We start from the raw sequence: 17,161 nt of genomic DNA on the forward strand, positions 1-17,161 counted from the left end.
GTAAGCTCCCCTTTTGTTCGTTGTATCTTTGGACTGTTGTTCTTCCTCCACACTACGTGCCCCTTCACTGCCTTCCCTTGCTTTGCTTTACTGGTTATGCCTGGTCTTTCTAGACGCCGTGGTATTCAGTCAGTATTCGAAGATGCAGCCCACCGTGTGCGTTGCCTTGAAGCTTTGAGTGATGGTGTGGATACCCTTGCTGAAGGTCACGGTTATTGGGATATATATATCCAGTGCGGTGATTTCGCTGTGTCTGATCGATCCACCCCAACGGATTAACTACCTCGCCGCAGCCCCCAAGACTGGACTTTCGCCATCGCCTACCCGTCCTTGGCTCAATGGCCGCGACGGTCTCCATACTGCTAAAGCAGAGGCGGGTGCGCGTCCGAAACGCGCCTGTCGTGCAATAATAATCTACCCGAAGAGGAATGGTCTCTCGCACGATGCATGCAAATAATGCAAACTTGCCAAACAGCATCCGACGTCACCGTCCATAGTGATCATTACTCATCATCGTCTACTGCTGAAGTTGGTTCCTGCACTCGCGTTCATCTTCAGATTTCTCTTACGACCTATTAACAGTCGCCCAAAATGAGTGCGGATCGGAGATCAACGCCTCCTCCCAGTTCCGTCCATGGTGGCCCCTCTCGGGGAGCCCTGACACCCGAACAGTTGAAGAAAATCGTATGGCTTCTCCGCAGCAAGAGCTAAACCGGCCCATCTAACTCGGATGCATTTGCCAGGAGACGAACCGGCTGAAAGCGAAGGCGATTCGTGAACAAAGAGAAGCCGAGCAATCACGAGCAAACCGCTCGTCGAATCCCGTCTCCACGACGGGTGTCAAGCGCTCCTACAACTCGATGACAGCCTCCGACACCCCCGCCACTGTGCGCGACGCAACATCGGCCCCCCGTCCGCTCGATGCAATCAAACCGGCCCGAAATTTTGCCAAATATGTCGACTACGATTTCAGTAAGATGACGGATACGAAAGGAGGGTTCTTGACGGAGGAAGACGATCCATTCAACAAGGCTCTACACGTTCGGGATGGCAAGTCGGAACAGAAACCGGCGCACATGACGCAAAAGGAATGGGAGCGACAGCAATTGCTCACGTCGCTCCGTCAAAATCGGGCTGGGCCGTTTGAACCGGGACTAAGCGTTCTGGATGATAAGAGCCAACAAAAAAAGTGTCGGGAATGCGGAAATCTGGAGATTGATTGGAAGTGGGAGGAAACCCTACGGTGCTGCGTCTGCAATCCCTGCAAGGAGAAGTATCCCGAAAAGTACAGTCTTTTGACCAAGACGGAGGCCAAGGAGGATTATCTCCTGACGGATCGTACGTGTTCGACGCTCGCAGGGACTACATTCTGCTGGATGCTAATGACCTGCCTTAGCTGAACTTAGAGATGAAGAACTTCTGCCTCACCTGGAACGACCAAACCCCCACAAGTCGACATGGAATAACATGATGCTCTATCTACGCTACCAGGTGGAGGAATACGCTTTCTCCGAAAAGAAGTGGGGTTCCCCCGAAGCCCTGGACGCGGAATTCGAACGCCGAGAGGGCGAGAAGAAGCGAAGACGCGAAGCGAAATTCAAGACCAAACTCAATGATTTGAAGAAACGAACGCGGGTGGATGCCTATCGACGGAGCCGCCAAGGCGTTGCTGGCGGGAACTTTGGTGATGATCTCGGAAATGGTGGAAGACACGTCCATCAATGGGGGAGGTCCACTGAGAATCCAGACACGGGTATTAGTGTGAAGAAATGTGTGGATTGTGGAATGGAGGTCGAAGAGTTGGAGTTCTGAGCTCTGCTGTATAGCTGCAGTGGGCATGAAGATATACGGCAACGATGGGGCGGGAGAATGCAAATCAGTGCCTTCGTCCCAGTAATGCCACCCTCAGTATGGATGGGTCACTTCTCACGGTTGATACCGGTGCCATATGGGAGCTATGTGGCGGAGCTACCTTGTTGATACATATACCTCGCCCAGGAGCGGAGGGAGTCTGGCCCGATGCCTTAGGGCTTTGGAAGGGTCTACGGAATACTACCTACGTTCTTGGCTAGGTGGCTGGAGTGCTGGAAGCCCCGTCCTTGCACCCGTTCCCTGTCACCCCACGGGTCTAGCCATTGCCCGGAGATTGCTTGGAGGCAGGAGATCCTGCATTCGAACGGAGTACTCTGGAAGAGCGAAACCGTTGACGGAGAGGCTCCAGATGGGCCGCCAACGGCAAAGCGTAGGGAAGCCGCATTGTTGTTGAGGGCGTCCGTACGAAAGCTGGGGACAGGTGTCAAATTCTGTGATATGGCTGTTCTCACCTATGCGGTTGGCAGAGAAGAAGAGACTGAAGTACGGGCCCGCGACAGCAGGACCCATCTGGAATAGACCTCACATGATCCCTCTCCTCTCCTAGTCCGTCCATTGTGGTGTCCACCAACCGCCAGGAAGGGCGAACTGCGCGATCAGATTGTCAAGGTAGTCGTCCAACCCGTAACGAGCACTATGCTCTGAAATTAGACCGGCGATTTCTTCCCGCCCTCGCCCTTCTTGCTGCGCATACGCAAGCAGCGATTGGCCAGTGCGATCAACAGTACCAGTAACGATATGAGCTTCGCCGCATCAATGTCATAGATTATCATCGCGACAACCAACTTCGGAGCCTCAGGCTCCAGCATCATTGTGAAAGTCGGTGCCTGGCAGAATGCACCATCTACGGTAGGCGGCCTGGGTCAAGTTGATCTCACATGATAATGATAAGATAAGAGCATGATAAGCGCATGATAGTAAACTGCCCCAAGCCCCAAGCTCCAAGCTCCAAGTTCCAGCCTCCTCCATTCTTCCCCTTCTCCCTTGAGAACTCCGCCTGTTGCTGCCCTTTGCTCTCATCTTTCACAACTGACTACTGACTGTCCTCCGCCATGCGAATACCATCCGATATTCTTCTGCCGTCCCTTTTCCTCGGCCTCGGCCAGGATAACCAGGTTCCCTTGTCTCCGTCCGCCCCCCAAGTCCCCACCGCCGCCAAGGAGCTCGTGAGTTCTGAAGCGCTCCAGAGCCACGTCGATTCCAACAACCTCCTGAAGAGAGCGGAAGCCTTATATAAGATCGCTGAGCTGGGCAATGATGAGTACAATCACCCGACCCGAGTAATCGGAAGCAAGGGCCATCTGGGGACGATCGACTACATCTATTCCACCATCACCGATCTCGGAGACTACTATTCCGTGACAAACCAGTCATTTCCCGCCGTGTCGGGGAACGTATTCGAGTCCCGTCTCGTCCTCGGCCATGAAGTCCCGAAATCCGCAACTCCGATGGGATTGACCCCGGCCACCACGGACAAACAGCCGGTATACGGGTCGTTGATTGCAGTGTCAAATGACGGGTGCGAGGCGACCGACTATCCGTCGTCCTTGGCTGGTGGAATTGCATTCATCCGCCGTGGCACCTGTCCATTTGGTACCAAGTCCGATCTTGCAGGGAAAGCGGGGGCCATCGCGGCGGTCGTATACAATAACGAAAAAGGGGACCTCAGTGGTACACTCGGCACTCCCACCCCGGACCACGTAGCCACGTGGGGCCTCTCTGATACCGACGCGGCTCCTTTCCTAAAGCAGCTGAAAGATGGTGAAAAGGTGGATGGCATCGCCTACATGGACGCTGTAGTCGACACCATCATCACCACCAATATCATCGCGCAGACCACTGATGGGGACCCCGACAATTGCGTGATGCTTGGGGCGCACAGTGACAGTGTCGCTGAAGGCCCTGGTATCAACGACGATGGATCTGGTAGTCTGACCCTCCTGGAGCTTGCGACCGCCCTCTCTCATTACCGCGTCAACAATTGCGTTCGTTTCGCCTGGTGGGCTGGAGAGGAGGAAGGCTTGCTTGGGTCCGACTACTACGTTTCCGTCTTGACACCAGAGCAGTCGAAAGTCATTCGACTATTCATGGATTACGACATGTTGGCGTCTCCAAACTACGCGTTCCAGGTCTACAATGCCACCAATGCAGTGAACCCGACTGGATCAGAGGAGCTCCGGGATCTCTACACCGATTTCTACGAACGACATGGTCTAAACTTTACCTACATTCCGTTCGACGGACGTAGTGATTATGATGCATTCATCCGACACGGCATCCCGGGTGGTGGGATTGCTACAGGTGCCGAGGGAGTGAAGACACAGGCAGAGCAAGAGATGTTTGGCGGAACTGCAGGGGAGTGGTATGATCCGTGTTATCACCAGATCTGTGATACAGTGGCCAACGTTAACCTCACGGCGTGGGAATGGAACACTAAGGTGAGAACTGAATTCCCGGCTGCAGTACATGGTGCTAACTGATGTCCTTCACATGACAGCTTGTTGCTCACTCGATTGCAACGTATGCCAGGTCGTTCGATGGATTCCCGGAGCGAGAGGAATTATCTGTCAAGGACATTCCTTCTCCGGATTGGAAGTACCATGGCCACCGCCTGCAGCTTTAGTAGGGTACAGGAGATTTTGACCCCTGAGGGTACTTCGGATTAACTCTCTCCTAGGTGTCTCCTGTGTCTTATCGCTTTATTGGCCATATATGACTTGTGGTCTGTTGAGAGTTTCAGTTGGCCAAGAAATTTTCCTTTGACTTAGTGATATTTTCTCTGGGCACATTAGTTTTTCTTATTCAAGCGCTGCATGATGCATCTTTCGGTCCTCTTATCTACATAAGTTATGACATGCCACAGTAGACGTTTTGTGGTTTATGTTGTATGAGTACAATAGATTGTTCTAGTAGTCCTGGACCTGTCCACGCTCGATGATAGATGAAGATGACCCTTCACCAAACATCAAACACGGAAGGAATGGCATCCAAACCGGACTCCCATCGAGATACAAACCAAGATAGATCCTGTAATCCAGCAATGATGAACAAACATCTATTCAGTGGCGGCGGTTGAGCTTCTTCACTTCTTTGGCATGCTTATAGACAAGCTCCTTTGCCTCGGGACTGATGGGCACTTGTCAGTATATCATGAGGTCTGGGTTGATTAACTGGGGACTAACTCATCGAGATAGATTGTGAATCCATCATTGTGATTCCGTCCATAGGAGTATCCCGAGTAACCGTATTGCCAGTACATATCCGACATTTTCTCGCTGACGCTGATCTGTTGCCAGCCTCCGACGGCCTCGAGGCGCGTGATATTAGAGACGGTTCCGAGGTACTCAAGACGAGCTTCGGGGGTCAACCAGCCTATGTGTTCCTGTTAGTTCCGGTCATGATAACAGCGAGGGTCTTTGTCTCGTACCGTATTCTTCATGGACAACCGGTTTCCGGCCCGTTCTCATCGCGGCAGCGTGATCACGGATCCATTGGTTTGTCCACGACACCGTCTTGCTCCACCAGTCAGGATACGAGTGGAAGACGCCGAAGTCGATGTTGGGCAAGGCCAATTCGTTGTCAAAGTCTCCTCCATCCGCGCCATTATACGCCCAGTCGTCAGACTCAATGTTGAACCCGCCTTCACCACCCCATGTCACCAGATGATGGGGGTCGAGTTTCTTGATATACGTGCTCATCTCATCAATCCAGGCCGTGAGGACTTCCGGGTTGCAACCGTCTGCACTCCGGGGCAAGTTGCGCACCCCGTCAGCTCCGCAGCGAGGCTCGTTGGCCAGCTCCCAGGCCATGATGGCTGGCGAGTCGCGGTAGCGAGTCACCATCTCCTTTACGTACCTCTTGTATGCTTTCTTGATCGCTGGAAGACGGTAGAACTAGGCTGCTGTCAGGTGGCTATCCGGGGCGTTTACGGCAAGTGGCGAGGGCACTTACATCGTCATGATACTGGCCACCCAAGTTGATGGTGTATACATCCATGCCGCCATAGTCAGCCCAGTTATTCGTGAGAGCAACGACCAATTTCATGCCGGTATTTTTCGCAGCATTCACAACCTTGTCGAATGGCTCCAGGTCGATGGTCGATGTGCCGTTAGCCCAGCGTTGGAAGACAACTTCCGTTGTTCCTGCTCCTTCTCCACCATAAGCTGGTAGGCCGCCTTCGATATAAGTGGCGTTCTTGTCATTGAACCCCCAGGTACGGAAGACAGTCAGTCCCGCCTGTTTGGCAGCAGCAAGACCCAGCTCGACATCGGTTTGGTTCTGTGTAAAGGCGTCAGTCATAAGTACCTCTCGATAGTACTGCAGGGGCTCCATTTCCTCACATCGTTGAATGGAAAGTAATACGCATTGCTGCCGGCGAAGTAGAAATCCTTCCCGTCCAGCTGAAACTTCATTCCTGAGGTTGTCACGAAGCCTCTCGGGACATGTTTGCGGCCACTCACGCTACCAGCCAGGAGAGCCAGAGATAAGACCTTTTCGAAATTGATGAGCATCTTGAATCTCTGCTATCTAATCACAACGATCAGGATGTACATCTATGAGATATCCGACACGTTTTGCGGAATATATCGTTTCCAAAACAATACTAGACCTCATCTCATACGGGGAGACTCCGTCTTGGCCCCTGGGGTTTAATAAATGAACGTTCCTCCAGCTTTCCGAGGAGCTTTGGGCAGAAGCTCCCTTTGGCATAGTTCGGCATCATGTTTTGCACACAAACGCTTATAGTGAGCCGATTCTGGTGAATATTGGCCGTTTGAGGCATTAAGGATCCCCAGATGTCTGCCGAGACCGGGGGTATGGGGATCTCGACGGCTTATTCCCATTTCGACAAGGAGAGAAGTTGCGCAACAATCGCCAAGCCGGCCAATATCTCCGTCTCCTTTTGGATCAACCGCCCCATGGGTATTTGTGTGTATCATATTAACAGCAGCTAATTTGTAGATCCCCCTGAAGCTAGCAGTATGGAGGAGCAAGAGATGATACAAGTTTCCACGTCAAACAAGATACATGAAGGCAGGAGTTGTGCACGTTATCTGAATGGAATAAGTTCCTGCATGAAAACCCACTGATTGTCTGGGTGCATCTCGGTCAATTCCATCATATCCTGATAGGCCATTCCTTGAACACAAGCAGCATATATTTCCTTAATCTGCCAATGCTATATGGTTGTATGTTACGGAAGTATAAGGTAGACGGTTTCATCTAGAATGGCCCACCCACCATATACATGGGTGAGGCAAACGAGCTGACAACACGTCTCTGATTCTTGCCTTCGTACAGTCACACCCACATTACTGTATGCATATAACCACATAGGGGAGGTTACGTGCAATCGGTATATGCACCCAGCACTTCGTGCTCTACAAACCCGCCAGGGGACGATGTGCAATCTGAATATCTCACTAAAGAACAGCGCCAGACGGTGCAACCTGCCAAGAGGTCTTGAACTACGACAATCTATCCTAACGCCTTCCGGCAAACAGTCCAAGTACAATATGCGAATCCTCAAGCCGTCTTGAAGTTCACCGGCCCAGCCCATAGCCTCAATCTCTTCCCCACGACCTGCAGCAAGATGATGATCAAAAAGGCAAACACCACGATGCCGGTCATAGTGCCCATCTGGCGTTTCGCTCCCTGACGATCGGCCCAAGTGACCATAAAGTAGGAAACAATGAACCCTCCAGTGGTTCTCCCCAGGTTCAGCCAAGCCGCAACTTCGCCGCTGGCTTCCGGGTAGCAATCCAGGACATATGCATTGATGCCGACAGTCACGATCATGATTCCAAAAACGTAGAGCCCCCAGGCAAGCGCCGTCAGCATGTAATGGTACCCGTTCTCGAGAGCGAATCCAAGTAGAATCAGACCGGCAATCATGAATGGGAGAGCAAAGGACATTGCGAACAGACGGAACTCGGGTTCGAAGCGTCCTTTGTTGCGGCGGGCGGCGACATTCGCGACGAAGTCATGGAGCCAGTGTCCGATCACTTCACCGAGAAGAGCGGCGACGACTGGAGTGAAGTAGAAGAAGCCTGGTGCAGCGCATTAGATATCATCCAATACGACGGGGGAGAAAGTAGAGGGCTACCAATCTGCTTCGGCCCAAAGCCGTACAATGGACCGACAAACATCGACAATGTTGTGTTGATTCCGACCACCCAGGCGAATGTCAGCATGTAATACAAGGTTGCGAGGAACACGACCGGCTTGATGATGAGGAGTAGCGGGCGTTTCGCGGCATCCCAGGCACTGTTCTTGATATAATGGGTCTGATACTGCTGGATGCCGAGCATTCTTTTCCATCGCGGGCCGTTGGGTACCAGATCAGGTTGTCTCGTCTTACGGTCGTAGTAGGTTTCGTCGACGAAGAGAATAATCGCCATCAAGCACAACCCGGTCTCGATACTGTACACACCAAAGGCCCACTGCCATTTCTGAGTGTTGATGATGAAGGCGGCGAGTAGCGGCCCAAGGTACGGCGACAGAACGATGAAGCCACTCCAGATGTTGATCTTCCTGGCTTGCTCGTGGAAGTAGAACATATCCTTGATGAACATCAGACCGCCCTACCATAGTTAGCATTGGGTATAGAATGAAGTCGGCATGACTCACCCCTTGAGCAACCGTGGAGAAGAAACCGTTCAAGATGCGCGCAGCCTATCCATGTCAGATATCACACCCAGCGCTTTCCGATGGACATACCATGAAGGACTCAAAAGACTGAGCTGCAGCACACCATACGGCAGTGCCTACTGCGAGGAGCGCGAACCAGAACAACACAGGGAATCGGCCAAAATAAGCGGCGAGAGCAACCACGAAAATCCCGCCAGCACCCAGCATAAACACATTCCCAACTTGCGAATGGTTTACATGGTCCTGAGTCATATTCCATTCACTAGAGGATGTTAGCAGATTCTCACCTCAGGAGCAGGGAAGGGCCCTACGCGGCCTGGGGAATGAGCGTGACGGCGCCCGTCGCACTGCCATAGTCCGGTAGAAACGAGGTGGCCGATATGATGATGAGAATCAGGTGCTTCTTGAACGGGGACCAGTTAAGAGGGTCGTTGGGCGAGTCGCTCGGCTGTGGAATGAGGACCGTCTTTCCGTCTGCCGTGGTCTTCAGGTCCTGGTCCTGTAGGACAGACGTATCCAACACATAACCCTCACGTTCCCCCAGTTGCTCCAGATCAACGGTCGGGGTTTTCTTCTCTCCATCAGATCCCGCCTCGAGGCGTGGGGAGGGAGACTGCTCAACGTCCATAACGCCAGATGCAGGGAATGGCAGCGACACGGGAAGAGAAAGCTCTTATCGGGCTGATGTCGGAGAAATGCAAATCCAATCGTGCGAATGGACTCTCCTCGTGTTTAATAAGAAAAATTCTCCACGCGATACCGGTAGCTGGGGCCTTTTTGGCTAAGATAGTCCGTCTCACCGGGCTAGCGACCCCTTGGCGTCTTAGCAGAAATTAAGAAATGCCAACGAACAGGATCGTTTGGGTCTTCTCCCCGTCTTTGCGAGCCGGGGTTAGGGCTAAAGACCGGGGGAATGGGTTAGCGGGCTTCAGGATGGCAATTATTACTGCTTTCATGCTGGTCTGCCCGTTACCTTCGTGAGGGGAACACACGAGGCTCGGGCTTTGTCAGATGTTATTAATGATGGATTACCTGCGTTGGGATATCCCCGGAGCATGGTCTAGCCAATGGAAGAGTATGATTTACGGGATTTTCTGGGGTAGTTTGCATTGCATGCTGTGAATTGAGGCTAAAGAAGAACTCCGGAGGAGAGCGAACGTGTCCCATGCGAAGGACAACATGCAAGCGCAGCAGAGACAAGCCAACCGGATAACACCCTCTTACAAGGCCAAAATTTTGTCGGCAGCGTGCTCCGAAACAGTGACGATATAGGCCGAAGGGTTGGTCGTCACCATGCCGGGGAAAATGCTAGCGTCGACCACAAACAGATTGTCCATCCCATACACTTTCGTGTTGAGGTCAACCACCGAAGTACCCCCGTTGCGACCATCGTCCGTGCCCAGCTTACAGGTGCCCATCCAGTGGTTGGCGCGTCGCGTTGAGGCAGTAATTGGCAACTGTGACCGTTAGCGTGGGAAAAGCTCACAGGAGTGGGATCCGTACATCGTTAACAAAGTCAGCGATGGATACATTGCTGGCCGGGTAGGCCCATGTCACGTTGCTGCGGCTCAGTCTAGCTTTGAGGTTCTCAATGCCCTTGATGACAGCATCGACGTCGGCTTGATCACGAAGCCACGGCAGTGTCGACACCGTAGTGTCCAAGCTGGCACTAAGGGTCATTCGGCCACGCGAGCTCATACCGCGGCCCAGGTATTGACTGACAGTGATTGCATCTAGTCATGTTAGTATTATTCCATCCAGGACGCTGGGTATCTTACGTCCGTCGGGGATATCGTGGGACCCTTCCATGCGTGCGGTCCACTGCAACTGCCGGGTGACGCCGTCAGAGCCGGTGACCTCGTCGAAGAAACTACACAATCAGCGGGAGGTTCATAATGGCGAAGGACGTACTCACATAGGGCCGATATTTGGCGCGGATTGGGCGAGGATTCCGGCGCGGTTGTCTGCACAGACGTGTTAATATTGCCTAAATTTCTGGTGATACAACATACTCAGATAGCTTTGGGCATCGGTCTCAATCGGCGAATCCCACGCCGCGTAAAAGTCGTAGAAGACGACATCGGGATGCGTAAAGACCAGGTCAGTGTTAGTGTGGTCGATGAGATTCTCGCCCACAGGAAGCTCGATCCACTGCGATTCTTCAATCATCGTCTCCCCGTCGGAGGAGTTCTGCACAACCGTCAACTGGTCCTTCGGGCCAATTCCACCTATATCCCTGTTAGCTGGGCACTGCAGATAGAGAAAAGGGAGCTTATACTTCGCATAAGGATTTTGGCGCTGCCAAATGTCCCTGCAGAGAGCACGACCCGGCCACTGTCCGTCAAATTGACAGTTCCTCCATATCCTCCATCAAGCGTAGCCTCAACCTCAACTCCCGTCACCTTGCTTCCACTGCGGACCACTCGCTTGACCGTGGTGTTCAACCACAGATCAAAGTTGTCTCTTCCACTGGCCGAAACAAGATACGTTGCAAGCGGACCACCTCGCTCTCCGTGAGAAAACATGTACGGGGTATGGCCTAGAGTGTGGTTCTTCTGGTCAGGGTTGTCGTTGAGGCTCAGGGAGCGATACCCTCCCGCAAGCAAGGCGTTCGACAGAACATTGGCCCCCTGTTGCAGATACAGGCGGCTGTCCGTGGATGGGGTGATAGTGCCTGGAATTCGCGAAAACACCCGGTTTGTGGCCGCCAGCATGTCTCCCGACTGCCATCCCGAGGGGAAATTCACGTCCCAGTCGAGTGGGTAAGGCTGCCTTGTCAATACTACTGGCCGTCTGCAGGCAGAATATGGGATGGGAACTTACTCTCCACCAGAGTCCCGCGTTGACGGCGGTGCCGCCACCGAGAACGCATCCGGCCATCTGGTCAACACCATCACACGCAATCCCCGTGGAGTCATGCCAGATCTGGTTGCACAGGCCTGGGACATCAAAGCGAGTCAGATTGGTGCCGTCCAGCCAGGCGGGCTTCATTGTTCCGCCCCATCGTCCCGATGAAGGGGGACCCTTCTCGATCAGCAGCACCTTATGGCCGGCTTCACTCAGTCGATCAGCGAGCGGGAGTCCACCTGCGCCTCCGCCAACAATGATGTAATCATATGCCGCACCGTCAGGGACAGGAACAGGCTCGGGACCAGAGCCCCCACCGCCATCGCCGGAGCAGTCTCCGGGGACGGTCTTGTTGGCCAAAGCGGTCCATTCCTCATACGATGCGCTGGCGGCATTCTTGTCCAGAGTCGCCACCCAGATCGACCCGCTATCATGCTGCACCAGAGAAATGTCATCGGGGCAAGAAGGGTTGGTCGGGCTCTCCGTAGCCTGCGCCCAACCCAAGACCAACCGACCCGCGCTGGTGCTTGCAGAGCCTGTCTGTCCGTTATGATTCCACGACAAACAGCCTTCACATCGGAACAGGAGGGTGAAGTGCGTGGAGTTCACAGTCGAGCTGATCTGGGTAACCGTGGCATTCCCGGCGTAAACGTCTGGCATGACATAACCCGAGGCAAATCGGAGAGAGGTTAAGACGGTGTCCTCATAAGGATACGCCATGAAAAGCAAGTTGCTCGTCATGCTACCACCCAGGGACAGACCGCACCATCCGCCCGCGGATGCATCAAGGGCACATTCCTATGCAAGGTTAGACCGGGTCAGTCACTTGGGGAGGGATCCTACCAGATAGCCGATGAACTCGGTGGCATCAGTCGTCAATGCGTCGCTGGGCAGGGCAACACCAAAGGTCATACCCCCCGTCACAGTGCCGGCTGGGATCTTCCATGTATCAAACACGATGCCAGTGTCGGGATCTGTATACACCACCGGGGTACCGGACTGTCCCAGACATGGCTGCAACACTGATCTGAAGATTAGCCAGCGGGTTCTACTATGGTATGATGTATGGCAATTTACCAGTGCTGGCCGCCAAAAGCGTGCCAAACAGACGAACGAAGAGACCCATCGCGAATCGAACAAAATCCCGCGATGAGCAACAAGAAACAGATCGACCCGGGAGGATTCAGCCAGAAGATATATGCTCGCGGCCGTCGAAATGTCCGGGGGCCAACCTCTGCAATGGACGGCATGACGGGCCGCCTGGGCACCTACTTCCAGGATCGCTGCATGCATGGCTGTCGGAAATTAGATGATTCTTCTGGGCAGGGATAAGTGGAGAAAGGAGAAATTCGAGTCCGTCAAGTTTGCAGAGCCCTGCCTAGCTGGAGACGGTGTCTTGAGGAGTCCGATCCCTGCATCGTGTTCTCAGGGATCGCACCATTGTCACAGGTTCATGTCTCCGCGTCTCGATTTAGACACGGTGATCATCCGTCCCTACGGCACCACGGAGGGCTGAGGGTTGGACTTCATCTCCCAGCATGATAACAACGTCATGTAGCGTGGCTGACCGGGTCTCGGCGCTGGACAGATGGAACATCTCCAGTCTCATGATCCATTCAAGCTTCCACGGCTCATCTATATCCAACGCCGCTGGTATGATTCGTCCAATTGCACCCACTAACTAACTGCTTGTGGATGATAGTAGACCTTGGCATACTTGCATTTATCCCCTTCCCCCCGTCAAACTTGATAGAGGCTTGGAATACTTCCGGCTTGTCGGCCACGTGAGCCCCGCTATGTCTTCATTCTTCAGCCGGCAGTTAAGGTCCCAAGATGCCTGCCTGGACAGGGGTAGTATCCTGGCCATGGACCCGGATGGGTAAAGGCCAGCTAAGACGGACGGTGTCCTTCTGGCTAATTTTCGGAATCACTGTCGGGCTCACATGGTTCAATCCTCTCTGGTGCAAGATGAGCCAACAATACCTCGTTCTAATGTCCGTTTCATCCACTGCTAACCGTTCAGGGATCCTCGGAAGTACTCCGTACATCGAACTATTGAGGGTTAAGGGAGTCCTACCCACTTTGCAGGTATCGGTGGCTTGTCCTCTGCCCACTAGTCTCGGATAAATCAGAGGTCCAAGTAGTCAATTCCTACGTCGCAGTGAGTGACCCGCCACTTTGTGACAATCAAGTCGATAGCGTCCAAGGGTGAATGTATCCACCAGTCGACGGCCTTCTATTTGTAACTCTGCTCGATACCGCATTGGGAGCAGTAATCAACCCTGGTCCTGGCTTGCAAACATTGCGGCGACGCTGCGACACTTTCGCCCGGCGTAACTACCATCTTGCCAGGAGAATTAAGTAGCCGTTCGTGATGATTCCCGTCCTGACTACTCTCTTGGGGACAGATTGACTCTTCCCTTATCTATCTTGGCGTCCGCCGGCTGGCTCCGATCGCGTGCGGGGATCTTCGGAGATCTCCATGAATCATGGCACATATAACTTTGGTTTATCTCTGAGATGGACATGGAACGAGAGATACAAAATACAGACGCAAGTCCACGATCGAACGAAATGCTTCCTCTAAGCGACCGACAGTTGGCCGACGGGGCCGAAGCGTGCCTCAATCTCCAACGCACGGCGCAGGATCTCCACCAGAAAAGACCGTTCACGGCGCTTCTCTTAGGCCCTGATAACACCACCGTGGTCATGTCATCCCTCAGCCTGTCTCACGTGAGACACGCCGAGTGCGAGCTGGCACGTAACGCGGCGGACAATTTCGCCCCCGAGTACCTGGCCCGGTCCACCTTGGTGTCGACCTGGGAACCGTGTGCCATGTGCGCCGGAACTATCTACTGGGCCAACATCGGCCGGCTGGTGTACCTCGCGTCGGAAAAGGAGCTGCAGAAAGTGGTCGGCGACGGCAATCCGGAGAACCTGACGCTCGACTTGCCCTGTCGCACCGTGTTTGACCGGGGCCAACGCAAGGTGGAGGTCATTGGGCCTGTTGCAGGCTGGGAGGCAAAGGTCGTGGAAGATGCCCGGCGCTATTGGGGTGGTCCTTGAGATGCATAAGGTCGCATGGATGGGGTTTGCTCTCTGCCGTGGACATTCGTATCTTATGCAGCATAAACGTCAGACCTCTCACCGGGGAGATACAGAAAATGAGAAGAAACCCGAAGATTATCCACGCTCGTCTCCAATAGTAAAGTACGCCACCGACCCTCTTCTCCTCTCCGTGGGGAATCTTGTTCTCCGGTTGGCATTAGGGCTCGAGGAAGCCGGTGGGCCGGAAGCGCACGGCAGGCGAGTTTTGGCAGGCAGAAAGCTTGTGCAAAGCTTCGGTAGGCGACGGTGGGTCAGTCGGTCAGTGGGGATCCCCCAAATAATGACGATGAAAACATATCTAGCTGCTCTTATTGGAACATGGCTGTGGAGATGAAGCCTGTGGAGAGAAAGCAGGCGAGCCGACTCCCCGCTCACCGAGCCCATGCCCCGACTCTCGACGCGAGGCCGTCTTTTAAGATGCTGACTCCGTGCAATTTTCTTTCTTGACAAGAAACACAGTCGCATCCGGACAGGAAGATGGCGGCGGAGGATCATCATATCGACAGTCCTCGGGATGTCACTTTGGAGCACAAGATGTCCGATGCGTACCGCGAGGATCTCTCCCAGGTGGTCTCTGAGGAAGAAGCATTGGCTCGCGCGCGACGTGCCCCCGAAGAGGCGCTCCCACTGTGTATCGTCTTTGGTACCGGGGATCCCGACAATCCCCGCTGCTGGGCGAGATGGCGGAAATGGTACATCACTTACGTGGTCAGCATGTTGAATGTAGTGACGTACGTGGAGCTTCTCAGATGTTTGTATTGTCTCGGACGCTGACATGTATCCAGCTGTCTATGCGCAGGAAGCATTTCGTCGGGTGCCACTCAGATCGCCGAGGAATTTGGCGTATCTAGTGAAGTCACGACGCTGTGCTTGTCCATGTACGTCCTCGGGTTTGCCATCGGACCGGTATGTTGGACTTGCAAACAAGAATCCACAGCAGGATATGGTCTAATGCATCATGACCGCAGGTTCTTCTCGCCCCCCTCTCGGAGTATTTCGGTAGACAGCCGGTATACATCATCTCGTGGTTCATTCTCTTCATTTTCCAACTGCCCATTGCCCTCGCGCCGAACATCGGGACCATCATCGTCTGTCGATTGATCGGTGGGTTCGCTGGAGGAGCGCCCTTGACCAACACTGGCGGAACCATTTCAGACGTCTGGTACGTGTTTACGCTCAAACAGCGCCTCGAGGATCAGCAAAGCTAATGTACGGCAGGGCGCGGAATGAAAGCGGAGGGGCGATGGCTGTGTATGGGCTGAGTAGCACCTTTGGACCGCCTATGGCGCTGGTCATCAGCGGGTATATTGGTCTGAATCTCGGTTGGCGGTGGATTTTCTGGGTTCTGATGGCCATCACGGGGGGCTTTTGGATCCTCATCATTGTGACAATCCCCGAAACACGCCACTCGATCATCCTGCAACGCAAGGTGAAACGAGTCCGAAAGCAAATGCAGTCAGAAGGCCTAAAGTCGGCCGAATCCGCCCACGACGTGAACGCCGGAAGCCGCAAGGGCTTGCATCAATTATTTGCCATTACCCTCACGCGTCCCATCCGGTTTCTCTTCACCGAGCCGATTACCCTGTTCTCGGCGATCTACAACGGTTTCGTGTACGGCCTGGTGTACCTGTTCAATGAAGCCTTTCCGCTTGTTTTTGGTCCTGGAAAGGGCCACGGCTTCAATGTCGGCCAGCAAGGGCTGACGTTCCTGGGGTTGGCCATCGGCCCGGTGATTGCGTTCTGTTTCTATCCGCTCCAGGAGCGTTACTATCTGCGTAGGGTCGCGGAGAACGGCGGAAAGGGGGTTCCAGAAGCCCGCATGTGGATGGCGCGCGGCGGCGCGATGTTGCTTCCCATCTCGCTGTTCTGGTTCGCCTGGACGAGCTATCGCTCTGTGCATTGGATTGTGCCCATCATTGCGTCGGCATTCTTCGGCGCGGGCATCTATATCGTCATCCTGAGCATCCTCAACTATGTGGTCGACAGCTATCAAACATACTCTGCGTCTGCGCTGGCCGGAGTCATTCTCTGCCGCAATCTTGTTGGCGCAGGGTTTCCTCTGTTCGCCACACAGATGTATGAGCGACTGGGATATGAGTGGGCGTCGAGTTTGCTCGGTTTCATCGCGATTCTGTTGGTTCCCATTCCGTTTGTCTTTTTCTATATGGGACGAGGAATCCGCCTGCGCAGTCCGTGGGCTCGGGAGCATTTCGACCAGAGTGAGGATGATCCTCACTAATGTTGCTTGATTCGTCTAGTTTAGGGTACTATTAAATAGAGTAAAGGTTAGAACGAAACTAGACATATGTACTGGAGGTCAATCAACGGTCTCAATGTATATATTATTTGGCTCGGTTCAGATTCAAATCCCTTCTGCTGGTCTTCGACCAGTTTTCCGCAATTCAATTGATCCCATCGAAGTGAACACAATTTATCCAGGAGTCCCATCTGCTAATTTCGCCTTACGAAGTGCGTGGAGTAATAGATTGCATAACCCAGTCCTTCTACATTGACCCGATCTTAGGTGACTGTGTCGCCACAGCCTCGCCAGATTTATGTGGACGTCCTGAGAAGTACAGATTCGCATGAGCGTGGAATGAATCTATCTTCCGGGCTTCTGCAAAATATTCATTACAAAATAGTATCTGTACGGATTTCATCTGGTGCTACCATGCTAGGCTCT

General features: G+C 53.5%; 7 protein-coding genes across 7 annotated transcripts; 4 read left to right on the plus strand and 3 right to left on the minus strand.

Moving 5' to 3' along the window:
* Positions 1–591: 591 nt before the first annotated feature.
* On the plus strand, positions 592–1,812 carry rad14 (DNA repair protein RAD14; the record flags this gene model as incomplete). The annotated part of the gene is made up of 3 exons (XM_001209291.1): positions 592–684; positions 744–1,338; positions 1,397–1,812. The coding sequence occupies 3 exons, from the start codon at positions 592–594 to the stop codon at positions 1,810–1,812; spliced, it is 1,104 nt and encodes a 367-aa protein (XP_001209291.1).
* A 1,112-nt stretch (positions 1,813–2,924) lies between these two features.
* Positions 2,925–4,495, plus strand: ATEG_09990 (uncharacterized protein; the record flags this gene model as incomplete). Its single annotated transcript, XM_001209292.1, has 2 exons — positions 2,925–4,310; positions 4,370–4,495. 2 exons carry the CDS (start codon positions 2,925–2,927, stop codon positions 4,493–4,495), a joined length of 1,512 nt encoding a protein of 503 aa, XP_001209292.1.
* A 436-nt stretch (positions 4,496–4,931) lies between these two features.
* ATEG_09991 (glycoside hydrolase 5 family protein) lies at positions 4,932–6,383 on the minus strand (the record flags this gene model as incomplete). Its single annotated transcript, XM_001209293.1, has 5 exons — positions 4,932–4,998; positions 5,055–5,244; positions 5,300–5,765; positions 5,824–6,150; positions 6,213–6,383. 5 exons carry the CDS (start codon positions 6,381–6,383, stop codon positions 4,932–4,934), a joined length of 1,221 nt encoding a protein of 406 aa, XP_001209293.1.
* A 1,491-nt stretch (positions 6,384–7,874) lies between these two features.
* On the minus strand, positions 7,875–9,151 carry ATEG_09992 (MFS transporter; the record flags this gene model as incomplete). The annotated part of the gene is made up of 4 exons (XM_001209294.1): positions 7,875–8,456; positions 8,503–8,547; positions 8,593–8,785; positions 8,835–9,151. 4 exons carry the CDS (start codon positions 9,149–9,151, stop codon positions 7,875–7,877), a joined length of 1,137 nt encoding a protein of 378 aa, XP_001209294.1.
* A 592-nt stretch (positions 9,152–9,743) lies between these two features.
* Positions 9,744–12,496, minus strand: ATEG_09993 (cellobiose dehydrogenase; the record flags this gene model as incomplete). Its single annotated transcript, XM_001209295.1, has 9 exons — positions 9,744–9,980; positions 10,027–10,256; positions 10,302–10,393; positions 10,439–10,487; positions 10,536–10,713; positions 10,944–11,291; positions 11,347–12,168; positions 12,214–12,392; positions 12,448–12,496. 9 exons carry the CDS (start codon positions 12,494–12,496, stop codon positions 9,744–9,746), a joined length of 2,184 nt encoding a protein of 727 aa, XP_001209295.1.
* Positions 12,497–13,944: 1,448 nt separating this feature from the next.
* On the plus strand, positions 13,945–14,436 carry ATEG_09994 (nucleoside deaminase; the record flags this gene model as incomplete). Its single annotated transcript, XM_001209296.1, has 1 exon — positions 13,945–14,436. One exon carries the CDS (start codon positions 13,945–13,947, stop codon positions 14,434–14,436), a length of 492 nt encoding a protein of 163 aa, XP_001209296.1.
* Positions 14,437–15,012: 576 nt separating this feature from the next.
* Positions 15,013–16,717, plus strand: ATEG_09995 (MFS transporter; the record flags this gene model as incomplete). Its single annotated transcript, XM_001209297.1, has 4 exons — positions 15,013–15,209; positions 15,264–15,384; positions 15,447–15,640; positions 15,697–16,717. The coding sequence occupies 4 exons, from the start codon at positions 15,013–15,015 to the stop codon at positions 16,715–16,717; spliced, it is 1,533 nt and encodes a 510-aa protein (XP_001209297.1).
* Between the last annotated feature and the right edge of the window lie 444 nt (positions 16,718–17,161).

This window comes from Aspergillus terreus, genomic scaffold (genome assembly GCF_000149615.1).
Source record: "Aspergillus terreus NIH2624 scaffold_16 genomic scaffold, whole genome shotgun sequence".
Taxonomy (NCBI): Eukaryota; Fungi; Ascomycota; class Eurotiomycetes; order Eurotiales; family Aspergillaceae; genus Aspergillus; species Aspergillus terreus.